This window comes from Suncus etruscus, chromosome 16 (assembly GCF_024139225.1).
Source record: "Suncus etruscus isolate mSunEtr1 chromosome 16, mSunEtr1.pri.cur, whole genome shotgun sequence".
In the NCBI taxonomy this organism is placed as follows: Eukaryota; Metazoa; Chordata; class Mammalia; order Eulipotyphla; family Soricidae; genus Suncus; species Suncus etruscus.
Window position 1 is genome coordinate 35,484,833 of NC_064863.1, and position 20,743 is coordinate 35,505,575.

A 20,743-nucleotide genomic window follows, 5' to 3' on the forward strand; every position below is an offset into this window, starting at 1 on the left:
CCAGAATCCTTACTGTTTAAAGGCCAAGTTGTTTAATAAGTGCTTATTCTACGGGGCAATTGCTTTGCATGCGACTGAACCCTGTTCAATTCCAGGAAATACATATGGTCCCAGGAGTATCTCTAGTGTTCACTGCTGAGCACAGAGCCAAGAGTATACCCTAGCACCTCCCTCACTCCCAAATGGTATCATCCATCTTTATAATGAGCATTTCACTATGATTTATTTTTATTCGGTAATCTAATCACTTGTTTGTGTGAATACTAATAGATTTCTACTTTGACTTTGAGGCCTTTTAAAATACAAGACACTGGCAAAGTACAAGAGTCTTGTGGTTATTTTGGATACTTCACTAAAATTTTTTCTGTTATTTGAATATCAAACAATGAAATAAGTCCATTTTCCATGTAGCTCTGCAGCTGTCACAGGACACCTGTGACAGTTCTTGGCAGGGTTTTAGATCCAGTTCTTTGGCTGAAATTAGGAAGCCAAGTCTCAACCCCTCCTTCCTTCTTATTGGATGACTCAGGAGTTGCATTTCTGTGTGGTAAGAAGGTGAGTAAGGGGCTTAAGTGTAAATCAAATGACCAATAATGAACTGGTGAGTAACTATGATCAGTGAAAACAAATAGGATAAGTTGCTCTTGGAAGTAAAAGGGGTGGCCATTTTTAAGCACTTTCTTTGAAGTGTGGTATGATTTTTGGCCTTATCCCTATACTATCATATTTAATTATGAACATATTGAAGCATGATAAAGAAGAAATGAGATAAATTAAATAGGAAAGAAAAAAGAAAGAAGGGAAGAAGGTAGGAGGATATAAGGAAGAAACACTAGTTCAAAGAAACTCATATACTCCCGTATAGTTTTGATAATCATGAACAATTTTCATATTTACTCCTTTTGCACACAAATACATACATTTTATTATATTCCTAGTATTCTTTTTCTGTGTATACGGTCATGAAATGTTAACCCAGGGTACCCCACAGACAGGGAAAATGCTCTACTGCACTGGACCACCCCTAGTATTTTTTTTAAAGTAGAGTTTCTCAACCTTTCTCCCACCATGGCCGCTTTCTGACTTTGTTTTCTCCCTATAACCCTCCTGTCCTACTGATTGGCTTCCAGTCTCATGTCATGGCCCCCCATAATATCTGGCGCCTTGGGATATCCTCAAGGCTCATATGGGGCCGCATGGCCCGCCCCAATTGAGAAACACTGTTCTAAATGATTTCAAAATATATCATACACTGTAGACCTCTTTTCAAATACTTGGGGTACATCTCCAAAGGAAAAAAGACTTTCTTTTGGGGTCAGAGAGATAGCACAGCAGTAGGGTGTTTGCCTTACACGCAGCCAATCCAGATCAGATAGTGGTTCAAAACTCAGCATCCCATGTGGTCCCCTGTGCCTGCCAGGAGCAATATTTGAGCATAGACCCAGGAATAACTCCCGAGCACTGCCAGGTGTGATCCCAAGACAAACAAACAATAAAAGATAAAAAAGATAAAAAGACTTACTTCTATGACTGTAATCTCTGTGTATTGTCTCTTTAATAACTGAAGTCATGCTTGAGTGTTATTAAATGGCCAGTGCACATTCAGTTCTCCCCAATTGTACCTCATATTTCATCATAAAGATTCTTTACCCTAGGATTATTTAAAAAACTATTTAAAATGCTATTTATTTAAAATACTATTGGCTGGTATATTTCCTAGGTTACTTGCTTTGCCTTAGTTAACCTCTCCTTTTCCTCACCACACTGACTTTTTAAGCACAATTTCTTATAAAATGTGACATGCTTTGGGTTTGCACCCTGGATCCCCCTTTAATCCATGGGGCACAGATAGGTTTTTTTTCAGCTACTGGACACATGCTGACTCCCAGCATTTACCAATCCAAACTCAGATATGTTTATAAAGTGACAAAAGTGCCTGCACCTGAGTCACTGGCTCCAGAATAGTATTTCTTCACTTTTCTGACAATTATTATTATTATTTTTAAAATTATTATTTCTTCCTTCCTTCTGTTGATCTTATTGTGATGCTGGGTTGGGGAGATAGGCAGAGGTCACAAAACTTGACTGTGATTCACACATGGTTAATTTATGGGGTGCCACACTGGGTGCCACACTCTTTAGCTGTGGTGCTCATACTCATTTTGATTGCAGTGCTCAGCGGGATTTGCTTGGTGCAACAATAGGCACTAACCAGGACTCAAATATCTGTGGTGTTTGCACATTTCTTTTGGGATAACCATGCTTATCTAGGGTTCCACCTTTCAGTTGTAGTGTTTGATACCTGGCCATGGTATGGTCAGAAACCATTGGTGATGGTAGAGATCACAGACAATTACTAGGACCATACTTGTCACATATGGCAGCCCAGGAAGCAAACTTGTAGCCTCACTAGCAAAAACAAGTGATTTCCACCATTGGACCATCTCCTGGATCCTAGGACAGTAATTCTGATCTTAAAAAGTATCCAAGAATCTGATTTTGACACTTACGTTGTAATTTTTTTCTTTTTTTTTTTTTTTTTTTTTTAGGTCTGAGGCTTGGGGGCAAAAGTGAATTTAAACTTTCCATTAGTATTAAAATGCACACTCCATCAGCCTAAAACATTCTGAGGTAGCTTCCATTCCATTCATGATTTTAGACTTCTAACAATCTCATCAAACAGGCTCCTATATCTGTCTGATTTTTTAAAACATGAGTGTGCTGCGAATGAGCTTTGTGATGGGGCACTTGCCCTGCTGTGTGAGGCTCTGGGTTCTATTCCAGGCAATGTCAAAGCATAGCTGATGGAGAAGAATCAAGGATATAAAACCAATTGGTTCAACATCACAAAGATCTCGAGTACCAAACACAGTGTTTGAACCCAGATTTGCATAATAAAAAGGTATTTTGTTTCACTCTGCAGTACTGGAAGAGAGTGACATACTTTGATGAATGCCAAATTGTAGTATTTATTTAAGAAGTAACTTGGTTCATCAGTTACTGTGGTAGAAGTAATTTTCTGTTGCTTGAAGTGGAGATAACATGTACTGCCCAGACACTTTCCACTTGCCCAATTTCTTTCTGTACTCTTCCTGTTCTTTGCTCTCAAATCAGCTGCTGACACTTGATTGGGATGAACCAAAGTGTAGGTCTCAGATTGTCTTCTTTGCAGCCTGAGTTCTGTCTCTTTGTAAAAGGCAAGAGCAGCCTGAGGAAGTGCAAACACAGTTACTGCTGAATCCACACACAGAGCTCAGCACTGACCCATTTTCTGTGTTTAGATTGTATAATGACTAGATCAGAGGACTGAAAGCTCCCCGGATGCTTTTGAGCATTGCCTGTATTCTTTTTTTTTTTTTTTTTTTTTTTTTTGGTTTTTGGGCCACACCCGGTAACGCTCAGGGGTTACTCCTGGCTATGCGCTCAGAAGTCGCTCCTGGCTTGGGGGACCATATGGGACGCCAGGGGATTGAACCGCGGTCCGTCTCCTAGGCTAGCGCAGATAAGGCAGGCACCTTACCTCCAGCGCCACCGCCCGGCCCCACATTGCCTGTATTCTTAATTAGACTTTTTTTTTTGTATTTTAAAGTAGAATCTGTCAATCTGGGGCTATAAACAGCGTGTTCTGATTTTCTGATGACATGATGAAAATATAAATGGTTTCTACAGATTGCATTTTATTATCCTCACTATTAAGCACTCAGAATGAGTGCTGGAGAGGATCATAGTCTGTTAATGTTGATTAAATAACCGCAGGCCTGAACTTCTGTGCTGATTTTTTTGCCAACCCAAACGGAATACATAGGAGCCCTTGTTATGGAAGAAAATATAGTGATATAAGTGCCACAAAGAAGAAATGTCTTCAAAGGGGCAGTACCATGTGACAGTACTCCCTGGTCCGAGTTAAAGACCTGATCTTTGTACTCTTTTTGCTGTTGATATGATCTTGAGCAAGCCACATAATTCACTGAGCATTATTTTTCTCATCTGTAAAATGAGGGAGTTGTACAAATAACTTGTCCTTGATTCTGTTGTCAGGCAAAGGGACTCAGTAGAACGATTTCTGGATGCAGTATGAGAGCCTGGGGGACAGAGAGAGGATGGGAATAGAAACACAGGGTAGACACTGCCATTATCCTAGTGAAAGACAATGGGAACTATGAGTGCAAACTATTATCATTCCTCTTCTTTTGTCTTGCAATCGGTGCTAGTTATTTGGTCCATTATGCTTCTGTCCAGATTTCATTCCAACAGTGATTCTATTGAATTTGCCCCTCCTCTCGATTGTGGTTTGGGGAGGGTCTAGATCTTGTTATTTTGGACTCATTCACACCTGTTACACTGCCTGGCATGAAATAGATATTGCACAGATGATTGATGGGTTGGTGGCTAATTCTGGCTGAAATAAGTATCATTTGGAACAAATTTCTATAGAATTTTGATACGACTTTTTTTTGAGCAATCCAATGAAGGAGACAGGAACAGGAGAACATTTATTTCAGAATAAATGTAAAAACTCAGAGCAATTCTATCCTGCCCTATTTTGCAATTTAGGTATAAAATATGCAGAATGTTCTTGTTAAATAAGTCAAACACGATCAGGAGAGAAGTAGTCGTGATGAGCCATACATAATCTACTTCAGTGAATTAAAGAGGTGTGATTTTCATTTACAGTTTGTTGAAGGAATTAATACTTTCTGAAAAAGTGTCCTTGTTTCTATTCAACAATTTAGAGAACATATTCATGTCTTGAAAGTACATTGAAAATATACTGCATTTCATACTGAGCAACTGCTTGAATAGAGGGATTATTGTTTTGTTAGCCAATTTAGATTCTTACAGTAGACTTTCTAACATTTATCTTAACTTCTTTTTTATCCTGAGGTTCATTAGTGGTCTGCAGTTTGTCTACCAAATAGCTTCCAAACTCAAGGAAAGATTAATTAAGATAGGGGCCGGAGAGATAGCATGGAGGTAAGGCGTTTGCCTTTCATGCAGGAGGTCATCGGTTCGAATCCCGGCGTCCCATATGCTTTCCCGTGCCTGCCAGGAGCAATTTCTGAGCCTGGATCCAGGAATAACCCCTGAGCACTGCTGGGTGTGACTCAAAAACCACACACACACACACACACACACACACACACACACACACACACACACACACACACACACAAGATTAAGATATTTTGGAAATGGGACCAGAGTGATAGCACAGTAGTAGGGTGTTTGCCTTGCACCTGACTGACCTAGGATGGACCCAGATTCAACTTCCAGCATTCCACATGGTCCCCTGGCCTGCAAGGAGCATTTTCTGAGCACAGAGCCAGGAGTAACCCCTGAGAGCTGCTGGATGTGGCCCCAAAACCTAAACTAAATAAATAAATGTTAAAAAACAATATTTTGGAAACAATTTGTATAAGTGGGTGATATCAATAGTGAGACTGGTCCTTGCCAGCCTTTAACTTCTCATGGCAATTATGTAATAACAGTGTTAACAAAGTAATTAGCAGAGTGTAGTATTGTGATATGCAGTGTTACATTATAAGTATATCACAATGCTGTCTTTTCTTTATTACATTGTTAAATTTTTTCTTGTTTAAGTCACCATGATGATCAATAGTGTTAATGATAGGTTTCTTTGCATACAATGTCCCAATTCTGCACCAAAGTGACTTCTTCCTTCCACTATTGCCTCAGCAATCCCATCCAAAGACTCTTCTGCCCTCACCCGAACTGACCTGTTGTTTTTTTTTTAAAGGGTCCTCCATTTGTCAGTTATTTGAATGAATTGAATGATTCTACTGCCATGGACAATCTCAGAAATCTAATTACCTTTCATTGCTATAGGAAGGAAATTGAACACAGATGAGCTTGGCTCAATAATTGCTCGCATGAAATAGCATGATGACACATTATAATGTTGGTGTGTTTCTGTTTTGAATTTAATAGCTAAAATGAAAGCTTTTTCCATTTCTTTAAAACCACCAAGGGCTGGTAAATTATTCATTTATTGATTTTTTTTTAAAAAATCTGACATAACCTGTCCCCCCCAACAAATATTTTGATTAGTAATGATAGCGAATTAGTTATAAGGAATAAAGGGGGGGGAATAGTTGGTGACAGAAAAAGTCATCGTAAGTATTTCTATGATCCCTTTGGCATGTAAGTTCAACATGCTTTCCCTTTCACTTATAGTAGTGTCCTATAGTGTTGTCTAGATACTCCCACTAGGCTTTTTGTTTCATTGTCTTTATATTGAATGCATTAAGGAAACTATGACAACCTTGGGTTTTTTGATAAATGAGGAGAGAACAATTGGAAGATTGGAATAGTGGCATGACCTAACTTTACAGGATTACACATGCTGCTGGGCTGTGAATAGATAGGAGGGAAAGAAGGAAAAAGCAGCAAGGCTAGCTAAGGGATTCTAGAAATATCTATATATAAGATGACAGTGGCCCAGAGTAAGGTGTTTAAGTAGAGGCCATGAGAAGTGATTGGATTTTGGCTCAGTTCTGCAAGTAGTACCAACTGATGTGATGATGTGTGTGACTTGACAGGAGAAATGGAGATCAAGCATGCCTCTTAGATCTTTGGGCAGAACACCTGCAAGGGTAGAATTGCAGGGATTAGTTAATCAGAAGAGTGAGGATCAGTCATGCGTGCAAAAGTAGAATTAAAGGATTAATAGAGTGCTCTTGACATTTCCTATTGCTCTTCTCTGTTAGCCCTTGATTTTTTTAAATCTTATTTTTGGGCCATATTGGCTTTCCTTATGAACCATTTTTGGCTCTATGTTCACTAGTGTCCCCTGGTGGTAGTGTTTGGAGGGAATCATATGCAGTGTTGAGTATTCGGACCAGGGTACCATGATGTAAAATAAGCACTTTAATCGCCATGGTACCTCTTTAACCCCCTGGATGCTTCTGAATTCAGGCTTTCTCCCGACCCTCTTCCTCCTGCCCTCACTCAGGCCCCAGGTTCTGTTCTAGGCTCTCTTTAAGAACTCTACTGAGTTTCCTACCCTGAACTGTGTCCTTTGGAGGATGATCCCAAGCGAATGTCTTGGCCTGTGCCTTGTACTAATGGACAGCTCTCTCCATTGATAGATAGGCAGGTTGGAAAGACTTTAGGGAGTCAATCTTCATTCCTTTCTCCTTGTAGACTGTGGGTGGTGGCTAATTCCTGCCAGTTGTGTGTGTGTGTGTGTGTTGTGTGTGTGTTTTAATAGCAATGGCTTTTTACTATCCTGAGGGAAACACTAATTATCATTTTTATTGTGAAAATATATAATGTGTGACCTTGTAAGCACATAATGAATATGTTGCCGAGAAGACTTGTTGAAACTGATTCCAATGGAAGGTCCTCCCTTCCAGTTCTAAGTTGCTAGTTGAGTTGAGTTTATTCTTTGTCAGGGAATTGTTAATTTTACTCTACCTATGACTCATGGGATTTTTTTTCTTCCAGAGGAGGTAATAAGTAAGTAGATTTCAGAAGGGGTAGGGAGTTTGGGAATCTGTATTTCTAACTTAAATTACAGGTGAAGATGCTACTGCTGTGTAGATCTAAGGGTACAACATCTTCAGCAGAGTGAGTGATTCTTTGCTGAATGTCTGGAGTCTGTTTAGTTGATCCTTCTAACAAACATCCAGGCGCTTCTTCTAGCATAAAGAATTGAGCTTGAAAGAATGGATGTTCTCTCCACCACTTTGATTGGTAGAGAGTAGTTTTTGAGCTGGGTCAAATGGAAGAAGCAGAGTGGGAAGAAGGCAGAGGAGAAGGAACAGAGGTGAAAGTGAGCACCTTCCTCCATGGTGCTCAAACTCTGGTTTCTACTACAGTTGCTTGTTTTACTATCAATCTAGGTTTTAGAATGTGACTGTATTCTGGATGGTGTTGATTAGCAGGCTGACCTGACACTATAATATTAACTCTTTTTTTTTTTTTTTTTTTTGGTTTTTGGTTTTTGGGCCACACCCGTTTGACGCTCAGGGGTTATTCCTGGCTATGTGCTCAGAAATCGCCCCTGGCTTGGGGGGACCATATGGGACGCCGGGGGATCGAACCGCGGTCCTTCCTTGGCTAGCGCTTGCAAGGCAGACACCTTACCTCCAGCGCCACCTACCCGGCCCCAATATTAACTCTTCTTGACTATTTTAGTAGTTTTAGTAGTTTTTAGTTCTGCTTCCCAGGTGACTTCATTTTAAATGATAAACTGAACTCTTCAGAAAGTTGATGGATCACCAATATTTTCCTATAACATTACTCTTTTTCTTCATAAACCTTTTTGTATTTTTATATTTTAAGTGAATTTCTAGGGGGTCAGAGAAATAGTACAGTAGGTAAGCTATCTGGTTTGTGTGTGGTTGACCTGGGTTCTATCTCTGGCATCCTATGGAGTCCCCTGAACATAGAGCAAAGAATAATTTCTGAGTGCAGAGCCAGGATTAAACTCTGAGTACCAAAGTGTCTGAGCCACAAAACAAAACAAAAACAAACAAAAAACAAACCCCCCAAAACAAACAAAAATTACATTTCTATAGGAAGTATGTGGATTAATCCTGCTTTAAAATATTTTAATATAACCATCTCTATCTTTATTTTTCTCATTTCCTTTTTTACTTGTTTGTTTTTTGGACCACATCCAGTGATGCTCAGGGATTACTGATGGCTCTGCACTCAGAAATCATATCCAAGCATATCTCAGCATACTATTTGGGGGGTTGGGAGTTGAACTTGGTCAGCCATGTACAAAATAAGAACCTTGTCTGCTGTTCTATCTCTCTGCTTCCTATCCCATCTCTATCTTTCAATTAGGGATATTAAGAACATTTCTTTCAGTGTCATTATTAATATGGTTAGGTTGAAGTCTAAAATATAGCTGTATTTTTTCAGTTTTGTCTGCCTCTTCTGTTCCCCTTTCTTTTGTCCTCTTATTATAATTGTTATGATTTATTTTATTTTTTGCTTAGTATCTATCATCTTTTATTTACCATTTTAGAAATGGCACATTTTTTACGGTGTATAGTATGCATATTTACTTGACTCATTGTAGAAACTCAGTATATGGTGAAATGGTGAGCAAAAGAAAGTTCTGGGAATATGCCAAAGGCTTGCTAAGAGCCAAGTTTAAGAAGGACTCAATCCTAGTTAGTCAGTTGGAGAGCTTTCCTTTCTAGCTGGCATTTGGGTCACACCAAAATGCTCAGGAGCCATTTCTGGCTCTCTGCTTTATAGTGATCCCTGGTGGAAATTGGAGGAATATACACATTACTAAGGATTCAAACCAGGATAGGCTGAGTGTAAAGCAATGGTTGTAACCCCTGTATTATTTCTCTGGGTCTCCATCATCTTCCTTTCTTGAGGCTGGTTATCCTTTCTTGATGAGTACAGGGTCCTGTGACTCCCTCATCTTGGTGCCTCTATTGCATTAATAAATAGCTACCTTATCTCCTGGTGGTGCTCACTATAAATTTTTGTGAAAATGTCCATGATGTGGATCCTTAGATGACATAAATTACAGCCTTGATTTTTTTCATAGTTAAGCCTCCAAACTGATATGCTTATCAGGAACATCAGTTATTTATTTATTTGGTTGGTTTTTGGGCCACACTTGACTGTGCTCAGGGCTTACTCCTGGCTTTATGCTCAGGTATCACTCCTAGTGATACTTAAGTACCAAATGGGATACCAAAGATCAAACTTAGATCAGCCATGTGGAAGGCAAACACCCTACCCACTGTACTCTCTCTCCAGCCTAAGGAAAACAGAAGTATTATAAGGTAATAGGTAGAAAAAAAAACTTCAGAGAAAAGGTCTAAATGTAAGGTGAGATAATATAAGCAAAGCTTGGGGCCAGAGAGATAGCACAGCGATAATGCATTTGCTTTGCATGCAGAAGGATGGTGGTTTGAATCCTGGTGTCCCATATGGTCCCCCGAGTCTGCTGGGGGTAATTTCTGAGCATAGAGCCAGGAGTATCCCCTGAGCACTGCCGTGTGTGATCCCCCCCAAAAAAGAAACAAAATAAAAAATATATAAGCAAAGCTCCCTATAAAAAGGAAATTCAGCTCTCAGATATTTTCCCCATTTTTGGAAATCCAGCAGTTTATTTAAAGACTCAAGAATATTAAAATGAATAACTAGGCTTCCTGTTGAATAAAGAAAAATTTATTCCATTTTTTTCTCTTCTTTTCCAGCAAGTAACTGGCAGGAGTTTTGGTGATAAAGATTTCCGCACAGGGTTAGAAAATGGAATCCTACTCTGCGAGTAAGTATGACTTCTCTTTTGTTAGATCTATTCAAGAAAAATCATTATGCATTTAGTATATATCTAAAGTATATCTAAAAGACAACCAATGTTTTGTTTTGTAAGTAAAATCACTGTAAGGAGCAGTAACATAAGTCATAATGAAAGAGTCTTGATGGCAATATGGAGTGGTGGTGATTGTGACCATTTTCCACTAGATTAAGCAGGCAGTCCTTATTCAGCTCTAACTAGCATCTACAATGTAGTAATTTGGATCCAGCTAATCAGAGGATGTGTGAACCGGTGGTATAAGTAGCAACTCCTTTGCCCAACTTCACTCTCCCCTTGTCATTCTAGACAAAAGCCACTTGTGTTCAATGAAAATAATGTTCCCTCCTATAGACCCACAGCATCTAAAAACACAAAACTGGGTGGTTACTCCACCCTTCATCTTCCTGGAGAAATTTCAATTTTATTTAATTAGTTCACATCTTAATTCAAACTTGATCAGAATCGTAGGGCTTAAATGTTACGTTTTGAACCTATATTTCGACAGCCACATAATATTGCTGTCACATCCATTTCAAGAACTTTCTATGAAGTGGTTCTAGATGCACAAAAAGTTTGATGAATTTAAGCTCCAAATCAAGATTTCAAATGATGTTGTTGATTTTGAAATACATATACATATAATTCTTAAATATAGAGCCAGGTAATTTTTATAGAAAATTGTACATGTGTGTAACCTACACTTCAGTTCCCCCTGGTCCTTCTCTATCAACCCCCCCCCCCCCAAAAAAAAAAACCAGTGTTCTGGCTTCATTTAACCATGGCAACTGGTTTACTTCTCTTTACCTATAGATAAATTAAACTACATTGAGAGAACTTCTATTTGGATGACATTCAGAATACTGTTGGGACCCGCCAATGTGGTAGACTCGATACTCACCGAGTCTGGGTTTTGAAGCATGAAAATTAAAAACACAAGTCTTTACTTGACCCATCAAATCATTTAGTCTTCTTATATTCCATTTTTTGGAGGATTTGAGTGGGGCACATCCATTAGTGTCTCAGGACTTAATCCTGGCTCTGAGATCACTCTTGATGTTGTTCTGAGGATCATATATGGTGCTGCAGGTGGAATTGGGTTAACCTTATGCAAAGCAAGAACTTTAAGTCTTACCTATGTCTTGGGTCCCAATTATTTTTGTTTTCTTTCACAAGAAAGATCAACAGGCTGGGAGAGTTAGTATAGGGGTAAGACACTTGCTTTGAATGCTTCTAACCTAAGATTTAATCTCTGACTCCTCATATGGGTTTCCAATTATTACCAAGAGTAATAATTGTTCACAGAGAGCACAGAGCACAGAGAAAGGAAGAAACCATGAGCTGGAATAGCCCAAATTCCCCCAAAATAAACAATAGTTAAACAATTATAGTTTAACAATAGTTAATATAATGCTAAAATTAAAAAGCAACCAAACACTTGTAATTTATGCCTATCTCTCAAGTTTTCTTTGACTTTCAACAGGACAGTGTGATCAAAGTGGCTGAATGAAAGATATATTGCTAATTGCTATACAGGATTATTATGTAGTACCTTTGAACTTTGCTCACTTCTGGTTTTGTGTTTGTTGGTTTGTTTTAGTTTTTCCCTTCTACCTCCACTGCCCTTCTTCCTTCAAAGGGAAATTTATGTCCCCTGATTCCTGTTTCCACAGCCTTTTCTTCTGAGAATATCCCCTCCCCATTTCCTCTTCCCTTTGCATCCCTGACTACTTTCTTTTCTGTATTAATTCTAATTCAGACTCATCTCTTAGGTAAGACATAATTATTATAGTATCTCACTAGAGATAAACCAGTACACGCGCCAAACACTTTCCTTGTAGACTTGCTTTTCTAAATATTCTGGTCTTAGTCCTCTCCTGGTGTTAGCAGATTAGCTAGAATAGGATCTACTGTACTAAATCATTTCTGTCATCTCAGCTCAAGTCATTGGCACAATTTTTGTTGTTGTTGTTTAATTAACATTTGCTCCAAAGATTCTTACAGGCATTTACCTCTCCACTAAATCTTTGGGAATAAATCTATCACTATCACTTGCTTGACTTAGGTTGAGTGGGTTTATATGAAAAAAAGACTCTAGGCAGGGGTCTCAAACTCAATTTACCTGGGGGCCACAGGAGGCAAAGTCGGGGTGATCCTTGAGTGCAAAGTCAGTAGTAAGCATTGGGGGGTGTGACCCAAACAACTAAAACAAAACAAAACAAAATATTCCTCTAGGGCAGGGCCACAAAATGTTGTACGGAGGTCTGCGAGTTTGAGACCCCTGCTAGAGCTAGAGACATTTGTGGACGTGGGTTCTGAATCTTAGGAGAAAGATGCTGAGAGAGAATGGAGTCATCTTGCTCTGTGCAGTAACCTTACCTATTGCTTTCTGTAAGTATTTTAATGAATGATAAGTTTGTTTAAAGGTGGAGTAGTGGGTTGGGGGTTAGGCCATAGTTAGGATCTAGTATAGCTAGAAAATACAAAGGCATGGATTATAGCCAGGTGTTCCTTTAAGTAAATAAAAGGCTTTGATTCTTGAGAGCAGGCCAATAGGAAACTGGTCAAAGCTGAGACTGTTGACAAATATTACTTGCTTGGTAAGTAGAACAAATTCCAAGTCTAGTGAGTTACCGCCTAAGTCCTCAGCCAAGGGAGAATGTGACCCACAAGTAAATTTGAAGGAGCTTTAGTTTCACAGCCTGAAAATCAGGGTCAAGATTTGGCTTCTCCACTAAAACTCCTGCTGGTGATGCTGGCAAAGGGTCTGCTAAAAAGGAATGAAATATATTGGTAGAGGAAGGCGATCAAAGTCTTTATTATGAGTCCCAACCAAAGCCTGGGGACATGACTGGATTAGGAGCCAGAGAAAGCAAATATAAACCAATTTCTAAGAGCAGAACATGCAGAGCACGAGAAATCAAAATACAATTGAGAAGTTGAGTGCAATAGAGTTTGGGAAAACTTAGATGGAAATTTCCCTTTTCTTTTTACATAGGAACATGGCAAGTTTTGATTAGAACAGATTGAGAAGAACAGGTATCTTTTCTGGAACTTGTACCCAAAAACCAATCCTACAGGGAAGGAAACATAGATGTTTTAATGGTTAATAACAGGCAGGATCTGAAAGATAGGCAACTCAAGCTTGGAAGGTCTCAAAAAAGTATGGCTTCTAGACCATTATTTTAGTAGTTTTAAACAGTCTTTGGATTGTAAATGAATGTACCTGAGGTTCTCTACAATGTTTTCTCTCCCTTTTTCTTTCTCACTCATATTTAATGGATACTGGCAATTAAGGATCTAGCATAATCACCACCCATCTGTTAACATTATAAAATATGATAACTTTCCGTTTCAAATTTGGAAAATGAGTCATTAAACTTCTTTAAGACCAGAGTTTTCATAACATATAAACCTCTTTAAAAATTTTATGGGAAGCATTTTAACTTTGTATTATTCAAACTAGAATTTTAGTTGGTATATTACAAGTGTATTATATCCCTAGTTAGATAATAGATAAACATCATTCGTAAGGTCCTCCTTTTGTCTATAAACTCTGTCTTTTTCTCTGATTTGGAGCAACTTTAACTGTTGGCTGCAACTATGGAAAAACACTATTATCTTTCCTAAAAATATCCTGAGTTCCTTATAAGTTTGTGCCCTCCCCTCTAAAAACTCAGAGTGTATGTTAATTAAAAAAAAAAAGGTGTTGTGGAGCTAGATCTTGCTCTTTCACCGTTAAGCTTCTACATTTACCTGTGGTATCTAAGAATTATTATTATACCCATTTCACAGGCACAGAGGATAAAAAGAATTTAAAATTTGGAAGTCTAATTCTTTGGCTTTTGTTCATAACTCTCATTCTGTTAATATTTGGGTTTTATTTGGGTGAGGAAAATAAAAGATGTGTGTGTTGAGAGGGGAGGTGGGAATGAGTTGAAAACCCCAAGGTTCAGTGAAAGGCCATAGGAGAGTAACCACTGAGTCTGTAGGACAGTGGATAAAGAGGTTTCCATAGATTACTTGTCTTATGAAAATGGTGGTTCATCTTAAGATAAGAAGACTAGACATAGGAGAGATTGCTCTATGTGTAGGAACATACACTTTGTGAGCAGGAGGCCTGGGTTTGAATCCTGGCACTGTATGGTACCCTGAGCACTGATGAAAGTAACCCTGGAAAATGGAACTAGGGGTCATTCTTGAGCAATAGCAGATGTGAACCCCAACCCTCCATATCATCTCTTCACCAAAGATGAGACGACAGATCTAATTAGAATAGAGGCCTGTGAGAGGAGAAGAACTATGGTTAGTGAGAAATGTAAGCATTTTAATTTCCATATATAGAGCCATTAAAACTGGAGTCAATTGAAAGTTGCAGACCTTTGCTAAAGATTACAGAGATCAGGTCCAGAGAGATAGCATGGAGGTAAGGTATTTGCCTTGCATGCAGAAGGATGGTGGTTCAAATCTCGGCATCCCATAAGGTCCTCTGAGCCTACCAGCAACGATTTCTGAGCATAGAGCCAGGAGTAACCCCTGAACGCGGCCAGGTGTGACCCAAAACCAAAAAACCAAAAAAAAAAAAAAAAAAAAAAAGAAGAAGAAAGATTGCAGAGACCAACAGGACAGAAAAACAAGCTGGCATCTATAGAAGCTATAACTGAGTAGCATCAAAATATCCCTGAAAGGGCTTTAATTCTACCTGTAATGTGCACATGGCGTCACACCCATTTCCCTTGTAGACAGCAATGATGATGCATGACTGTATAACTTAGAGCAATAATACATATGAAATAGACTGTGTGTGCCAAATCTCATGAGTATAGATGTATTTATGCTATAATCATCTCTCTTGTTCAGCTGTCTTTGCCAAGAGTGTAGTAGAAGCATTGGAGGTTAAATGCTCAAATGGTGGGAGCCTTCCTCTGAGCATTAAATAAAAGCTCTGTGGTCAAAGTGTGACAAAGCTGTCATGTAGCTAGACATGTTAATTGAATACAGCCTTATGTCTTTGTCTTTGAGGACTGGAAGGTTTAAAAGGAAGACTTCAAAGCACATTTCCTAGAGAGGACTTTCCCAATGTGATGGCTGATGCCGTGGATTTTCCTGTACTCAGATCAGTCTGTTTTTTAAATAATTCTACAAAGAAGGAAAAATTTCAGGCTTATATTCCTGACGACATGTTTGTTATTTAGACTCTGGAATCTCATCTCTGTCCAGGGTTTATAAGTTACTTATAATGTCCTTTCTATTTTCTACCAGCCTGCCCTTTTACTAAGAAAGGGTTTTTCCATTATTAAAGGACTGCATATAAATGAAAGTCTGTGTGAGGTTCAGCAATCCTTACAATGTTTTTTTTTTTAATTTTTATTGTGACCAAAGTGCATTACAAAACTTTCACTGCATTATTTATGGTACATAGTGACAATGAATGAGGGGCATTCCCACCACCAGTGCTGTCCTCCCTCCACCCCTGTTCCCAGTATGCATCCCATATTTTCCTCCTTTATCCCCCAGAATGCTAAAGCAACTGGTCTCCACTTTACAGCTTGTTGTAGATTGAGCATCCATTCCACCGTCATTGGAGATAAAAAGGATAAGAAAAAAGAGAGAAAAAAAATGTGGTGACAACTACCAAAAAAAAAAAAAAAGAGAGAAGAGAGAGGAAAAAAAAGAAAAAAAAAGGAAACTGGAAGAAAAAAGAAAAAAAATGGACCCGGCAAATAAAAATAAATTTCTAAATAATAACCATAAGAGTGAAAAAGAAAGAGAAAAGTGGAAGAAAAAAGAGAAGGAAAATAAAGTAAAAAATTAACAAATCAAAACAAAACAAGAAAAAGTATGGGTGCTGGAGTGGCAGGGTTTGGCATTTCCCTCACTTTTTACAATGTTATAGAAATGTTAAAGAAAAAGTTTGCCAGCCTAGAAGATTGTGACATTTGTTCTAGGTATAAAAAATGGTATTAAGCAAGTCACATAGTTTTAAAAAAGGGTTTTTGTCAGTAGTTACTCTCCAACTCTTCTTCTGTTTTAGACATGTAAAAAAATGTCAGAAGAATAAACATAACAAAATAGTTGCTTATATAAGCTTGCAACTAGAAGTTAATGATGCAGGGGAATAGATACAGAAAGAGAGCTAGTAAGTGTAGCAGGATGATCATGGTCATAGCCTCTTCATACAGAGAATATGCTTTCCCTGTGGTTTGAATTCTCATCCTCTTCCTATCTCCTTTCTTTTTTATTTTCTCCCCTCGTTTGGGATAGTATTAAAGGGCACCTTGAATCCCTTTGTAATATAATATAGAATAGAAAGTAAACAATTTTGGGATTCTGTGATTGAACCCTATAAAACTATTTTTAGTAGAACCCCTTCACACAACACAGTTGTCAAATAACAATTCAGATACTAAGTAGAGTTCTTAATACCCCAGATCTTAAGGTATGTTTTCTGTGTCTCCTTTAGCAAGTTACCTAAATATCCTAAGCCTTAGTTTACTCCTTTATTAAGACATGCAATTATATCCTGTTCAAGGGTTGTACTGAAGAGTCAATAAATTGAAAAGCTCTATATGACTCTTCGGGTGAATGCTTCAAATAGCAGGCACTTACATGTTATATTTTTTTTTCTTTTGTTTATGAGCTGGGTAGTCACTGCTTCCTAAGGTCCCTAAGATAAAACTGGGCCTGTGAGCCCAGGCTGCAATGCTTTTAGCACTCTCTGTGCTTGGTTGGCTCTCAAGGCTGTACTCTGTTCTCCTTATTATTGTTGGAATTAAACCCAAAGTCCATTTGGACTGTGACATTGTCGGTGCAGCCCTGTGTCACCACACACCCATCAGCTCTCTCCCTCCGACTGCCAATAAGCCACAGGATGACGAATTTGGATTTTACTTTCTAGCTTTACTTGCCTGGCCTGTGATCAAAAACTGGGCAAGATAGCTTGCGTCTTTTACAGACTTGATCATCTGTGAATAATGAGAGCTGGCTGGACTGGCAGAACTTGAAGCCCAGAGGAATTATTTTGAAAACATCGACCTTGACCTTTGTGGTGATGTCATTTCCTCTCACTTCCTCCAGTCCATTGTTTTTCTCTCCAGGAAGTAATTCTGGAACCCTCCAGACAGTCTTTGTGGGTTCCCCTCTGCCAGCTAAGTTTTTGTACCAACTCTGCTCTGGCACTTACTCAACTCAACCTCTTTGTATCTGTGTCCTGTACCAATTTGAAAGCTCCCTGAGGATTCTTCAATTTATCTTTGTATTTTCCTCACTCTATAGTACCCATCTGGCACACATGGATCGGATAGTTGTGGAATAAATTGAAACTGATAGTATTGTTTTCACCTGGATCCTTGATCACCAGCTTTTTCCTGTCTTTATTTTGGTATTTGGTCGACAACTAGCAGTTTTCATGGCTTACTACTGGGTCTGAGATATGGGGTCAATTCTGGCAGGCTCAGAGAACCATATGGTGTGATTGAATCTAGGTTGGCTGCATGCTCAGTGCTTCTCAATTATTTTCTGTTATGGCCCCTAGGAAGAAGAAAACATTTTTCGGGGCCCCCCATGCGACTGTAAATAGTATCTTTATTTAAAATAAAACTTTAACCTGCAAAACAAAAATATATAAAATAATTTGAGCTTATTTTTTAACCAGAAGTGATGTCTGGATTAATGGCTACAATGAGCACGTTTTGCAATGCATAGCTTTTCGAAGCGGGGTTTGAAGCAGGACACAGCAACTCTCAGTTCCAGAGACATACAGAGACATAAACACGGGGCTTTGCTTGTTATGACAGTGTTTGCTGAGATCAAACGTGCCCCCCTTTACGGAGCATCACGCCCCCCCCCTGGGGGGTTGCCCCACTATTTGAGAACCACTGCTCTAGCCTCATATTCTCCAGTTTTAACTCTTTATCAATATTATTCTGTCTTTCATAGTAGTTTCCTTCTCTTTATCTCTTCTTTCTTTTCCTCTCTTCCTTTCTTATTTCTCCTTTGCCCCCCCTTTTTTTAATAAAGTTTCTCCTCTATGTCCAGTTTTACATGAAGAATACAGCCCCCTATAAACTAGGAACTCAAAGTGTGGAAGAAATGGTTCTCTGCTTTCTTTGTGTATAAAGTTTTCTATTACACCTGTCTTCCTAAGATTTGGGAGATAAACTGACAGATTTGGTTCTGAATATGTAAGCCTGCTAATAAGTGACCAATAAAGAATGTCTTCATCAGCTTTTGTCTCAGTTCTTCTGTTGCTGAAATAATTTTCTCAAGATAAGAAATTTGTTGCCAAACACTTATGTAAATCATCACTGAAATGAATAAGCTGCTTATTCTAATGTGAGGACTTGTCTTGAATTCTTTTTCCAAGTTCAGTTTGAGATGCAGTGTGTCACAGATAGATACTAGATTGGAAGATGATGCTATATTTTTGCATAAAGATATTTTGTCTACTAGAGGACTAATTGTATAACAACCATGTTCTGCACTGCCTTGAATTAGATATGGAAACAGGTATCTAAAGGAAATGTAAGGCTTAATCTCTGATCTTTCTGAATTTTACTTACTGATATACTGAACATACATGTGTGTGCATATGCATGAAGACACAAAATCAGTTAAGTTATCGTATAAATCCATGTATGATTAAATGAAAAAGTGACCCAATATTTAATCCCCAAGAATTTAGAAGAAGTAAAACAAGTGAAGATTATTGTAGTTTAGGAGATAAGCTACAATTCACTGAATTTTACTTAAAATGAGCTCAGAGGGGCCGGGGAGATAGCACAGCGGTAGGGTATTTGCCTTGCATGCATCTGATTCAGGACAGACCTAGGTTCGATTCCCAGCATCCCATATGGTCCCCATATGAGCCATATGAGCCATATGAGCCAGCCAGGAGCAATTTCTGAGTGCAGAGGCAAGAGTAACCCCTGAACTCTGCTGGGTGTGACCCCAAAACAAAAACAAACTCAAAACAAAACAAAACAAAAAAACAAAAGCGCTTAGAAAGAGAACATTCTACACAGAACAAGGGAAGAGATGGTTGGGTGGGAGTGTGAGTATGGTACTATATACAGCAACACATATGAGTCTTACTGGGAGAAGGTTTCATTTTCCTTCATTTAGCTAACCCTCCAGAACCTGTATGGAAGAATACTAAAATAAGAGTACATAGTCTCATAACATGCATTTAGATCTAGAGTTTAGATCTTGACTCCTATATGGAACATATGCCCCAGATCACCTCGAAAACTTAGCATTTAGATAAGAACTATATAAAAAACTAAGATCAATCAGAAAAGAGTGAACAGAGAAGGTAGCTGGAAAGTTGAAGAAATGGATTGTTTGAAATTCTGAAACTATAAATTTTATATTTAGAGGAATTGTAAGACTTGTTTAATCAACATGTAGAAAACAAGAACAATGATACAAAAGACAGAAGCAAGATTGTTTAGTACCTTGTTAACATAGAATAACTTTTACTTCTTATTTGTTTTTGTTTTTGAGCCATACCAGTAATACTCAGGACCTTGACTTTGTGCTCAGAATTTACTCTTTGCCATGTTTAGGGGTCCATGTTTTAGGTTGGGAATTAAGACTATCTGCTTGCAAGGCTAGTGCTTAACTCCTATATTACCTTTGTGGTCTTAAAACAGTTTTTTTTTGTTGTTGTTTTGTGGTTTTTGTTTTCGGGTTTTGTTTTTTTTTTTTGGCTTTTGGTCCATACACAGCACCCAGGGTTACTCCTGGATCTGTGCTCAGAAATTGCTCCTGGCAGGCATGGGGGACCATATGGGATGCCAGGATTTGAACCACCATCTGTCCTGAATCAGCTGCGTGTAAGACAAATGCCTTACTGCTGTGCTATCTCTCTGGTCCTTAAAACAGTTTTTTGATTTAACTTCCAGAACAATAAATTTGGAATAAATAAGCAGGATTTGATGGCTCAGTTGAATGAAAGAAAAAATGAAAAATGGTGTGATTGCAGCTACTAATGATTTAATATAAGCTGGAAATATAAATATGAATTGTGAATTTGATGTAAGTGCTTTGGTAGGAAAAGTTGTGTGTTCTCTTTAGAAAAAGTTTGGAATATGTCAGTCCTCTTAAAGGTAATTACGTCCTGAAGGCTGTTGAGGAACCAGTGTCTGGAATGAGAGAATGGATTTAATTTATTCAGACTTTTGTTTTGCCAACTGTTGCTGGACATCAAGGTGAAACTTTGAAATAGTACATTCTCTGAAAGAAGAGATTACATCAAAAAGAGAAACAGAAGGGGTCTTGGTTTGAGATAAGTTTTCACTTCTGGTCAGAGAGAAGAGAATTAACTTCATGAAAGAGCTATCAGAGTTGGAGGAAACTCAAGAAAAGGCTTTATTTTGGAACATATAGGATGTTTGAAAACTTGAAAATGATTTTCCTATAGTTTATGTAAAAGGTTATAATAGT

The 20,743-nt window shown here is 38.4% G+C and overlaps 1 protein-coding gene across 6 annotated transcripts in view; it reads left to right on the forward strand.

The window, feature by feature from the left end:
* Window positions 1-20,743, forward strand: part of LIMCH1 (LIM and calponin homology domains 1) — a 384,023-nt gene that overhangs the window by 134,617 nt on the left and 228,663 nt on the right. For all 6 annotated transcript variants that reach the window (XM_049790107.1, XM_049790108.1, XM_049790111.1 and 3 more), the window contains exon 2: window positions 10,200-10,270. In XM_049790107.1, coding sequence (XP_049646064.1) covers window positions 10,200-10,270 — 71 coding nt within the window. The remainder of the gene's footprint in view (window positions 1-10,199; window positions 10,271-20,743) is intronic.